Genomic DNA, 13,261 nt, shown 5'->3' with positions numbered 1-13,261 from the left:
CTGTGAATATGGAGCGGGCCACAGCCTCAGTTCTCCTATCTGCTGGGTCCTTAAATGCGGGAGCCCCTTCCACAGGCAACGTGGTGGCCTTGTTCAGCCTGGACACCGGAGGGTCCACTGACAGAGGAGATACCCTTTTGAGGAGGATTTCCTAAAAAAGTGGGTAACGGACCGCAAAGTATTTTAGCAATGCAAAAACTCTCGGCCGTACCCATTCCTTGTATAACAGTTTGTTCCGATATGGAACACAAGGAAACTTTTGCGGTGAGGGGTGGCTTGCGGAACCCAAAAGGGACCGGCATGTCTAATGCCTCCGCTAAATCCTCAAGTTTGAGTGTCAGGCACCGCAGTGATAAGAGCTCCAACAAATTCCTCCTCATGCTTTGACCCTGAAGCAGAGTCATCCTCACTGTCCGTGTGGGCCAAGTCTGCATTATCCGACATGACAGAACCAGGGACAGATGCAGTAGCAGGGCCCGATTCCGTGTCAGAGACATCTCCAGAAGCAGGCGCAGGGAGGGGGGGCTTTTTACCCCCCTTCCGGTCATTTGCCGCTTCGATCTTGGCAACAAACACCTCAAGGACTGCTGCCATAGCATCCGAGGTCGCAGGAACAGGGGCACTAAGGGTTAACTCTGGCATGGTTGGGGTAGAAGCCTCTGGTTCAGACTGCATACAGACCCACCTATACATGCCGCCTTAGTACTATAGAAAACGGGACCCACAGGCCACCCTCCCGGTTGTCACAGAGAGCAGGGGACCCCCACCCAAAAACAGGCTGTACTACTGTGCAGAGCTGATAGCGCTGTCCATGCTGTGCCGTCCCTCAGGAAGAATGCTGCGGCTTTTGCGTCGTTATTCCAGACACTAGAGGCCATATAGCTCACCGGCCGCCCCTGGAGCAACAGGGCATGTCGTGGACGGCCTAGCTAAAGGCCGGCACACGCTCGATGGCCGAACATGGGGGGACTACAAGGATCAAGATCCAGCCTGTCACCCAGTCGGCAGTTCATAGTAGATCCCAGGATCCAAAAATGCAGGAAAAAAAATAATCAAACGAAGGTGGAAAAATGCAAAAAATCTCCAGAGCACATGGGCTCCAGAAAAGCCAGGTCTTCTCCTAACGCTAGGCAGAAAAAAAAAAAAACTGAGGCTGGATGTTCCAGAGAGTGATGTACCCGGGGGACACGCCCCCTGGGAGGTGCTGTACTGAGAGAAGTGTTTTTAACACTTAAAGTGCTGTTTTTTTCTGCCTAGTCTCTCCTGAAAGGAAGGTATATAACCCCAAGGTCAATGCTGCTGTGTCCGTCCATGAACAGAAGAGAAATACAAATCGGTCTCTTAATCTGCGGATGGTGCGCCCCACATATTGAAAGTGGCACGAGTCGCAGTTAATGACAAACTACAAACTTAGTATTACAATTGCTGAATGTCAAAACTTTTATCAGTAGAACTGGAATGTACAAGTTTACCTGTCTTGGTGTGTTGGCAATAGTTGCACCCTCTAATACCATATTTATAGGCGACTTTGAAATTCAACCAATGGGAACTTGGGGGCTTACTCTGGAAGAGGTTAGGTGAAAGGCGACTCCCCAGAGTGGGCACTCGTCGGAACACCGATTTGACACCCTTGGATAGAATTTCTTGGCAAGTTGGATCATTCAATAAAAAAGGCAAGTATTTGGTAACAGTGTCTTATCTGATTGTACTCCAAACTACACAGGGTTGAAAACACTGGGACATTAAAAGACATGGTGGAGCCTTGATCACGCCTCCTAACCCAGTCACTCAGCAATTTGTCCCTAGTCATCTAGATTGGTCTCACCATCAGATGTAACAAAAAGCAAATAGTCTATGTAGCGACAGAAAAAGGCGGTATCTAGGCGGCGGGGGCCATCATGTCCAAAAATGCGGGACCTCTCCCACCAACCCATGTATAGGTTGGCGAAAACTTGGCTCCCATAGAGGCCCCACATTTCTGGAGATAATCGCCCCCAAACATAAAAAAGTTGCCAGTTAGTAAATAATCAAGCGATTGTAAAACAAACTCTTGGAGGTCCAATGAAAAATGTCCAGACTCTCTAAGGAATATGGACACAGCCTGTACCCCTCAAGGGTGAGGGATACTGGAGTATAAAACTAGTGACATCACAAGTGATCCATCTATAGTCCTCCTGCCACTTTATGTTTGACGGGGGCAACCATCTCCAGAAATGCAGGGCCTCGGTGGGAGCAAAGTTTTCACCCTCACTTGCCAACCTACACATGGGTTGGTGGGAGAGGTCCCGCATTTTTGGACACAATAGCCCCCGCCGCATAGATACAGCCCTTTTCTGTCGCTACATAAGACTATTTGCTTTTTTATGTCTGATGGCGAGACCAATTTAGATGACTGGCTCACATATTTCAACTGCAATATCTTGAACCTTCAATTCACAGAGACCTCCAGGCTCTCACAATAGATTTCCTGGGCATGAAAGTTACCAGCCTCCATAGAAAACAGCGGGTAATCCTTTTTTAAGAGCCGACTCTGGTCACACGAGCCACACTGTCCACAGGATACCTTATGGACAGTTCCTTAGGCTTAGACGGTTATGCAGCAACCCGGAGAATTTTGAAATTGAAGCTGACCATATGGCCCAAAGATTCAGGGACAGGGGCTATCCGGACAAAATTGTGAACAGAGCCTTAACAGCTGCCAGTGCCACCCCTAGGAACAAATTGCTGAGTGACTGGGTTAGGAGGCGTGACCATGGCTCCACCACGTCTTTCAATGTCCCAGTGTTTTTAACCCTGTGTAGTTTGGAGTACAATCAGATAAGACACTTACCAAATATTACATTTTATTGAATGATCCAACTTACCAAAAAATTCTATGCAAGGGTGTCAAATCGGTGTCCCGAAGAGTCACCTTTCACCTAGCCTCTTCCAGAGTAAGCCCCCAAGTTCCCATTGGTTGAATGTCAAAAGACAACTATAAATGTGGTATTAGAGGGTGCAACCATTGTTAACACATCAAGACAGGCCAACTTATACATTCCAGTTCTACTGATAAGTTTCGACATTCAGCAATTATTAATTATAATACCAAGCTTGTAGTTTAGGTCATTAACTGCGACTCATGCCACATTCAATATGTGGGGCGCACCCCCAAAACCAAAAAAAAAGCGAATGTTGCAAGGCATTGGAACTTGGTACACTAAGGATGTCTCTTCAGGGGATTGAGAAGATCAATACCAGTTAGAGGGGGTGACAGATTCAGGATACTGTGCGGGCGCGAGTTATACTGGATATTTACATTACATACGATAATACCAGTGGGGTTGAATTTTGAATGGGATGTATCCCATTATTACGATTAGCCCCCTCTCTTCCTGTCTGCACAGTGTTTCCCCATCTACTTGACCGCCTTAGAATATATAAACACACACAGGTTTTTCGAGTAAGTTGACATACCTCTATCTTTTTTTATTTCCCATCAATTTTATTTATTTTTCTGAGGGAACCTCTCCAGTTTCATTCATTTTTTATTTTTGTTTATTGATTTGCATGCACGATTTTGTTGATGCATACAAATATAATTTTCATACAAACATCCATGTTGTCAGAGCGACACACACACACACACACACACACACACACTGCAATCATCAGAGACGATAATAGGGTCGTATGGGTCCAATAGGAACTTCTCCTAGCAATACGTCTAGGCTCCCACGTAGTATTTGATGCGATGATTTGTCCCATCTCATTCATTTCATTTATACGTTTATCTGTGTTATCCTCATTGAGATGCCTTCTTGAGAAGTGGGACCGAATTGCTCTTTGCACATCGGTTATCAGTGCAATATGTATATTTTAATGTGTTAATGGGTCATTTCAATGCCATGCATGTTGTCCTTATCTCTATTCTGTGGATTTTATAATTTATGGCAACAATTCTAGGTTTGTAAATAATATTTTAAATTATTTAACATGTTGTTTCTATATGTATTTTAGTTGCGATGGTTGGGTTTAAAGTTAATTTTGTGTGGACATCTACTAGACATGTGTATTTAACTCAATTTTGGCATAATATCTGCACTTGCATGCGGACACAATTTTTCTTGTCACGTCCATTCACACGGATGTCTTCTTCCTTCCATCACACCAACTACCCCGTTAAAACCCAGAGGACAGCACAGGAAGAGCAGAAGATGGTGGCCGCAGCACCCATGTACCTGCACCTCCAACAGACCTGTTGAAAACAGCGGAAGGGAGGAACAGTCATCCCTCCATGGAAGAAGGTGAATGGTGGTTGGAGCTTAAAATGGTGGCAGTGGCACTTCACCCATAGTACTATGCAGACCTGCTTCCTCTGGCATTGTATACTCAATGCTGGTAGGGGAGCAGCTTTCAGGCTTCCTGCAAAAACCCAATGCAGTATTTCAAGCCTGTATTTGAGAAAGAGGCATAACTTACTGCAGGAGAGGAGTCGGGGGTAGTTTGTTGTGAAGTTGGGGAGGTGAACCCAATGCAGGAAAAAACGCCACATGGAGCAAACAAATTCCTCCAACAGCATAAGCAGCCCACAGAAAAAAATTCCACCATTGTCCAAGTACACAATCTTACACAGAATAAGGTTTGCAGTTCTAGAGTCAACAACCCCCAGTGAATGCAAAAAGATCAGGGCAAAGTCCATCGACCATAACGAAAATCCAAACTCCTAAGCTATGCAATACAGGCAGACTCCGAGTTACCAACACAATAAGGACTGTAGGTTTGTTCGTAAGTCGGAGTTGATCGTAAGTTGCAACACTGCATTTGTAAGTGTAGCTTCTGGGCAGAACACTGCATTCATAAGTATAACTTCAGTCTGGCAATGGATGTGGAATGTTCCAGGTGCTTGTCATGTTATCTGGGGCTTTTCTGGCCATGCAGTACTGCAGTGTGCCTGGAGGCATCTAGGACCAGCGTGGAACAAAGTGGCTGGCATATGAGGTCGTTCGCAAGTAGGAGTCATTCGCAACTCAGGGACTGCCTGTAACCAAATCCTGTGTGTTGCAAAGAGGGGATTGGACACAGGGCAGCCTGGATCCCCTTTTCTCAGGGTCCCTCTTCTGTGCTCCTGGCCCCTCCCTCCTGTCACATGCCCCCACAGCAAGCAGATTGCTATGGGAGGCACCTGAGCCCTCCCATTCTGTGACAGCCGTGGGAGCCAATGGCACTGCTGCTCTCAGCCAATGAGGAGAGTCGTAGACAGCCAAGAAACTCGTGGACCTCGCTAGAGAGGAAGCTCAGGTAAGTAGTAGGGGTCTGCTACACAGAAGGCTTTTTATCTTAATGCATAAAAAACTTCTGCCTTTACAACCACAAGATGATTGCTTATGACAAAGCAATATAAAATCAGGAAACTCAAAATTCTCTAATGCACTTGGGAGGCTATTCAAACAGTTATCACCTCACACTACCCCCCCCCCCCATGTTCACATGCAATTCAATCATTGGATCATTAAAGTAGACAAAATCAAAAGGCTGGCCATACACTATTCAACTTTCTTTAGATTTGCCTTCAAATATATAGTCTGAGGGCCTGCCTGATTGTATACACATTGAAAGTATTTAGGTTTGACCTCATATGGTTTGGGTAAATCGAAATAAGGAAAATTGAAGAAAATTGTACAACTTAACACTGGTACAGCAGAAGTAAAATCAAGCAGCTTACCATGAATTTCTGTACACTGAGAGGAAAAGTGGCTGAATAAAGAAGAATCTGTCTGTTTTTAGGTAGCGTAGAAATAATATCCTCCATTATCTGTACAAAATCTTGAGAAAGCAGTTTATCAGCCTGGGAGAAAAAGAGATTGCTTTAATTTGTAACCGTAAAACAAAAATGTTTAAATCAAAATAACAAAAACGTTTTGAAGACATTGTTTTTTGTTCAGAATTATTTTCTTGCAAAGCTACACATATTAAGGCCCTTTATATACAAGGCCATCTAGATGCCGTGTCCAGCTCTGCTGGCTGCACCTAGCAGCCCTGGGTCACACTGGAGCGATTTTGACATGTCAAATAAGCGGCAATTGCACTCTTAATCAGTGCAACGCCGAATCTGTAGCACTGCATTTTTGTAGTTTCTGTACTAGATTTTGTGATTTTGGGCTGCAATTTACATTATCTGTGCAGAAACCTGCACAGATGCCTGAAATCGCATTCCAAAAATCAGGGCCCGACATATGGAAGTGAGATTGTGCGAGTTCAGCTGAACTTTCACACGGCTTCATTCCCATAGCTCAGTGTGAACCAGGGCTAAAAAACAAATACCACACAGTACAGTGTTCAGCCACAGCGTGCCAGATTTGAAAGGCTGCCTGCAGCAGGGCTGGAGGCTGTACCCATCATTCCTGGTGCATTAAAGTGCTTGGAAGGATTTACTGTTCCTAGACTGCCATATGCAAGGGGCATTAACCTCCCTGGCGGTATGATTCTTTCAGAAAAAACATGCTGAAAGCGGTACCATTATTTGCAAGGAAATTTGGCGTTTTATATTGTAGGTCTGTAATTTTTTAGAAATAACTCACTTAAATCTGACCAAACAAGATTCTAATAGGCATCCCGTGTATTACATTTTTTTAAAAACAAAATTATAAATTATAATATAATAAATAATTATAACAAATAATAATATAATTATAATAAAAATTATCCAATAATGTAATCAAATTAAAATCACTGAAATTTGCTCAGTTGCAGAATTGTTGCCGTCATTTTTTTTTTTATGACGAATTTCCCCACAAATCGCTATCGCACAATTCTGCAAGTGATTATAATTTATTATCGCTGTTTTTTAGCGGATCTAAAACTATTTTTGACATAAAGGGACACTTTTGGTTGCTATGGACAATCTACAGTTTGCAGGGAGAAAAAAAGTTTTTTATTATATAAAATGACATGCAGGACACTGGGCAGACCACTAGGGACAGGGGGGGTGTGTTTTTTTTACATACAGTACTGTAATCTATAAGATTACAGTATACTGTATGTAATGTGTTTGTTTACGTTTTTGAATTTGGCGCCGTTCTCCGTCCCCGTGCGTCGTAACGTCGCAGGGAACGGAGATCGGCGTCACACGGAGGCACTATGTGAATCGAGCGAGGTCCCGCTCGCTCACACAGCGCGGTGGCATCGCTGGATCCAGGGACAAGGTAAGTAAAAAGTGCCTGTGGATTCAGCGAGGCGAGCCGAGACTGACTCGGGGTTACCGATAGTAGCAGGAAAATCTAACCCCGAGTCAGTCTCGGGAAGACCGCCAGGGAGGTTAAACAGTGACAATTTTCACTGTCACAAGAACATTGCTGCAAAATCTAATTCAGTAACTTTACCATAAAGAGAGTGTGGGTCTCTTTGCATAGTGCAGTGCCAGGGAGACTTATAAAACTACATTTACAGTGAATCAAATTTTATGCACATTACAGACTTGGGGATGGAAAAAAAAAGGACCCAAAAAACATTTTCTGAAGCCTACAGAATACTGTACTAAAGTAAAGGAAGCCATTTAGGAGAAAAATAAAAAATTGTACCTTTACAACCCCTTTAACCATTTGCAGAGAGAACTAATGCATGCAGTGTTGGTTCAGAATTTTGATACTGTACTCCCTAAACCCTCCCAAGAAATCCTTCCACCGGTTATACTAGGCTGTCCCCATTCTGCCAAGAGCTTAGCAAAAACAGCCTTTAAAATACTTTCAGCTAGGCACTGCTACAATTCCGTGCAGGTGAGCTGTAATCTCCATTTCTATGGGAAGGCTGTAAAACATTTGTGCTGGCATACAGCCTTTCCATAAAAGAAGACTAGAGGATAGTACAGTAGAGCCAGACTGGGAGAACTCTGAAGAGGCTGTGCAGAGCAAACCACACAGCAAAAAGGGGCTGGTGAAACAGGCACAGGTAGGCAAGACTTGGAAGAGGGCTGGGGAAGTTCAATTGTGTTCAACTGCACTAGAACACATAAAGTTCCCCAGGGGACCAAGCGCATTTAGCAATTGAACCTGCTCCGATTGGAATCCTCATTTTTCCCCTTCATATGCTGGCTGTAGCTCAACCCCAATTTGAGGCGCAAATTATGGAAGTTACTGTGGGGGAGCAACAGCCAGCACAAAAACCCCCACCCTCCAAGCTGTTTGACCTGTCACTTATGAGCAATCAGCACTGTCGCTTGTTCATTGATAATGGTATAAGTAATTCAAGAGCCGTGCGTAAAGTATATACTGGTGCTCAGTGTGTAAAAGCAGCTGCTGGCAGAATACAGAGGGCTGCAGATCCGAGTGATCTTTTACCATTGTGATTGAACAAGACTGTGCAGACTTCATTATAGTGACTGCTCACTCAGCATTGTGGCTGCTTTTACAAGTCACAGCCACTGCCAATGAACAGCGATGTGCATTTGCTTTAAGAAAAAAAAAAAAGTCAGCCTGGCAACACTAATCACATCATAAAACTGAATCTTAAACTACAAAAAACCTCCTCACAGAAGAAATCAGATGCACTGCTCAAGAAAGAAGTACCCTGGTGCAGGCCCAGACTAACACGTGCAACATACAATATCTCACAAAATTACATTCTCCCCTCACATTTTTGTAAATCTTTTATTAAACCTTTTCATGTGTCAACATTAAAGAAATTACACTTTGCTACAGTGTAAAGTAGTGAGCGTACAGTCTGTATAACAGTGTAAATTTGCTGTCCCCCCAAAATAACAGCCATTAATGTCTATACTGCTGGCAACAAAAGCGGGTAAACCACCAAGTGAAAATATCCAAATTGGGTCCGAAGTGACAATATTTTGTGTGGCCATTTTCCAGCACTGCCTTAAACCTCTTGGGCATGGATTTCAGAGCTTCACAGGTTGCCACTGCAGTCCTTTCACTCCTCTACGATGACATCATGGAGCTGGTGGATGTTAGAGATCTTGCGCGCTTTCACCTTCCGTTTGAGGATGCCCCACAGATGCTCATTAGAGTTTAGGTCTGGAGATATGCTTGGCCAGTCCCATCACCTTTACCCTCAGCTTCTTTAGCAAGGCAGTGGTCATCTTGGAGGTGTTTGGGGATGCTATGTTGGAACACTGCCCTGCGACCCAGTCTCCAAAGGGAGGGGATCATGCTCTGCTTTAGTATGTCACAGTACATGTTGGCATTTCTGGTTCCCTCAATGAGCTGTAGCTCCCCAGTGCCGGCAGCACTCATGCAGCCCCAGATCATGACACTCCCACCACCTTGCTTGACTTGTCTTTGTACTTCTCACCTGGTTAACACACACACACACACACACACACACACACACACACACACGTGTGTGACCATCTTAATTAAATACGTTTATCTTGGCCTCAACCACAGGACATGGTTCCTGTCAGCAAACTGTTTGTGGGCTTTGTGCATCATCTTTAGACAAGGCTTTTTTGGGGATGACAGTCATGCAGACCAATTTGATGCAGTGTATGGTCTGAGCATCCTCACAGTCCTTTGCCATGAGGTGCCATGTTGAGCTTCCAGTGACCAGTGAGAGCGAGTGAGAGCTATTACACCAAAATTAACATACCTCCTCCCCATTCACATTTGAGACCTTGTACCACCAATGAGTCACATGACTCAGTGGCTAATTGATCCAATTTGGACATTTTCACTTAGGGGTGTACTTGTTGCCAGCAGTCTAGACATTAATGGCTGTGTGCAGAGTTATTTTGAGGGGGAACAGCAAATTTACATTGTTATATACAAGCTCTACACTAATTTACATTGTAGCAAAGTGTAATTTTGTCTGTTGTCCCATGAAAAAAAAATCTTTACAAAAATGTGAGGGGTGTACTCGTGAGATACTGTACCTCCGTGTGAGGATTTTACTCTGGTATGCCACCCAATTGTCAGTAATGGCCTTACACATGAAGATCACTGCTGCATGGTGCTGAAGCACATAGGTATTATACTTGGACTTTGTAGTTTTGCACTATTGGTTTTTATCTTTGTCAATATAGTTTACGTTAATTTTGTGGAATGGCAGCATTATATTTACTGCCTGATGTTTGGTGGATTTATACATCAGTCCTGAAAGCCAGCTGCTGAAATCTAGCTTTTTTAGATTTTATCAGCACTGACCGTTTTAAAGCTGTCCAAGTTAAACATTCGTATCGGTTCACATAGTGATTCCAGAGTGGGTTTCCCGCATCGCATGTCGCAGATATCAATACAAAGTTAATGACACCCCCAGATCGCTTTGCAGATTGCCAAATGGTGCAAGAATCGGATAGGTGTAAACCTGTGCGATCAGTTTCCTGTGCGGACCATAAAAGGGTCCTCCGCCATTTGGGTGCGAATGCAAAGTAAATTTAGCCATACAATGGTGGAATACAGATCACATGCGATCTGCACAGTAGTGCGGTGAGAATCACATGCAATGTCTAACATCGCATTAGAGTGAACCCAGCCATAACACCAAAAAACTGTTCAAAAATACCACACTCCTAAAAGAAGCCCTCTCAAATGAAAATACTGATGAAATTGGTATACAAAACAAAAAGTGCAGACAATATCACATTTGGAATACTTAAATCCCAAAAGGTGCTCTGCAAGGGCCCTTAAAAGCGGTTGTATACCCTTTTTTTAAACTTTTACCTACAGGTAAGCCTATAATAAGGCTTACCTGTAGGTATAGAGAATATCTCCTAAACGTCTACGGTTTAGGAGATATTCCCCTCACAATGCACCGCTGATTGCAGCGGCGCAGGGAGGATCCTCGGTTAAAGGACCGGCAGCCGCCGAACCTTGCCGAATTGAAGTCTCCCGCGCGCATGCGCGGGAGTGACGACATCGCTGCTCCAGCCAATCACAGCGCTGGAGCAGCGATACCCAAAAGACACGCCGAGTCAAGATGACATCTCGCTCGGCGTGGACCAGGTAAGTTCTCTGCTCCTCGTTCCAAGTATTTCATAATGAGCTAGTATGCGGTGCATACTAGCTCATTATGTCTTTTGCCTTGCAGGTGTAAAAAAAGTGCATATGTGGGTGGGTATACAGCCGATTTAACTGAAGAAAAACAAGTTCTATAATTTTACCACAAATGTATGCAAAATTTGCAGTGTGCACAAGGACAACCAAACTCAAATGTTAATCAAATGTGCACCTATCCCCTATATTTAAAATAGACCAAATACAACTGGGAACACCTTACACAAATAGGTGATATCCTCCTCCCCCCCCCCCCCTAAAAAAAAACAAGCTAAGGCCCCGGGACGTCCATACCCATAACACTGCAATAAGGTATGGAGGGCAAACACAGAATAGCTTCAAGCATATCAAAATATAAAACCACGTCCTCAGCTCACTTAGCACTGCGACTGTATTAGTGCCTACTGTTACACACCACCCTGGTTAATTATCACCATGCAGCAGCGCTGTGAGATAATGATCAGATTAGCAGTGCTGATTATTCTTTCAGTTTTATGAATGGCACTGGTCTCCAGAGCAGTTCCTGCTGCCATAGACCAGCGCTGTCCACTATAAAGAATATACATTAATATCCATACCTCATCTAAAACTATCATCTGAATATGGTCAACTTTAGCTACGCCTTTTTTGATGAGATCCAGAATCCTCCCTGGAGTTGCTATCACCACATGAACTACAAAAGAAAGAAAATCATGTTAGACAAACATTTACAAAGTGGATCTTGACTTACAGGAGAAATATCTTGAGTTTCTTGGAAACAGTACAGATATGTGGGATTTTAAAACCAAACAATGTACAGTACAAGTATTTGATCTTATGATTTTGTACATTTGCCCACCAACAAAGAAATGACAGTCAAAAAAATCTACCATTAAAATTTATAAACAGTGAGAACAAAATACAGAAAAAACTATTTAAAAAAGTTTTATATCGATTTGCATTTTAATGAGCGAAAGTATTTGCCCCTTTGCAAAACACGACTTTGCCAACAAGGGTTTTGCCAACAAGTACAATCAGAGGTCAGATGTATCTTGTAGTTGGCCACCAGGGATTTTGTCCCACTCTTTGGGACAAAAAAAAGGATTTTTGTACTCACCGTAAAATCCATTTCTCTGAGTTCATAGACGGACACAGCCTTCATTGACCTTAGGGTTATGCTTCTTCCTACCAGGAGATTTAGGCAGAATTCTACAGCACTTAAGGTGTTAAAAACTTTCCTTCATGCTGCTCCTCCCAGGGGGCGTGGCTCCCCCAGGCATAACCCACACCCTGCTCTAGGAGCCTCAGTTCGTAACAAGCAGTACAAACAAAGGAGGGGTGGGTGCTGTGTCCGTCTATGAACTCAGAGAAATGGATTTTACGGTGAGTACAAAAATCCTTTTTTCTCTTTCGTTCATAGACGGACACAGCCTTCATTGACCTTAGGGACGTCCCCAAGCAGTGTCAAAAAAATTCGAGGGGTGGGAAAAATAACACAGCAAAAACAGGTTACACCCCAAACAAAAACCGGAGTTACTCAACGGAGGAACTCCAACCTTAAACTGCCGCCTGTAACACCCTGTGGCCAATGGAGGCATCCGAAGATGCACTCACATCCACCATATAAAACTTTGAAAAAGCGTGGACCGACGACCAGGTCGCAGCCTTACACACCAGTAACACAGAGGCTTGGTGTCGGAAAGCCCAAGAGGCCCCGATCGCCCTGGTCGAATGCGCCATGACCCGAAAGGGGGGCGCCCGCCCTTCAGGGCATAGGCCTGAAGCACAATGCGTCGGATCCACCTGGAAATGGTGGCCGACGAAACTGCCAGGCCCTTACTGGGACCGGACACAGACACGAACAGCGAGTCCGACATCCGGAACGGAGCTGTCGCCGACAAGTAAACTCGAAGGGCCCGAACCACATCCAAAGAATGTAAAGTGGCCTCCTTCGGGTTCTTCGGCTGAGGACACAAGGATGGAAGAACAATGTCCACATCCAAGTGAAAAGCCGAAACGACCTTAGGGAGAAAAACGGCTGCGGCCGCAGCACCACCTCATCCTTACGGATGACCAAGCAGGGAGCCTTGCAAGACAAGGCCACCAGAACAGACAGACACCCGTCTGATCGAGGTAATTGCTACCAGAAATAAAATCACCTTTTGTGACAATAAAACAAAAAACCTCCCGAATGTCCTCAAAGGGAGCATCCCGAAGCACTGAAAGGACTAAATTCAAGTCCCATGGGGGTAATGGAGGGCGCACCGGAGGGGCCACCTGCCAGACCCAACGCACGCACC

At 44.4% G+C, this 13,261-nt stretch overlaps 1 protein-coding gene across 1 annotated transcript in view; it reads right to left on the bottom strand.

The window, feature by feature from the left end:
- The window catches only part of DDX6 (DEAD-box helicase 6), an 81,603-nt gene that overhangs the window by 32,678 nt on the left and 35,664 nt on the right, over positions 1 to 13,261 (bottom strand). The window contains exons 7-8 of the mRNA XM_040325468.1: positions 11,561 to 11,655; positions 5,705 to 5,827 (exon numbers count right to left, since the gene is read on the bottom strand). Coding sequence (XP_040181402.1) covers positions 5,705 to 5,827; positions 11,561 to 11,655 — 218 coding nt within the window. The remainder of the gene's footprint in view (positions 1 to 5,704; positions 5,828 to 11,560; positions 11,656 to 13,261) is intronic.

This window comes from Rana temporaria, chromosome 10 (assembly GCF_905171775.1).
Source record: "Rana temporaria chromosome 10, aRanTem1.1, whole genome shotgun sequence".
NCBI lineage: Eukaryota > Metazoa > Chordata > Amphibia > Anura > Ranidae > Rana > Rana temporaria.
This window is presented reverse-complemented; position numbering and strand designations above follow the sequence as displayed.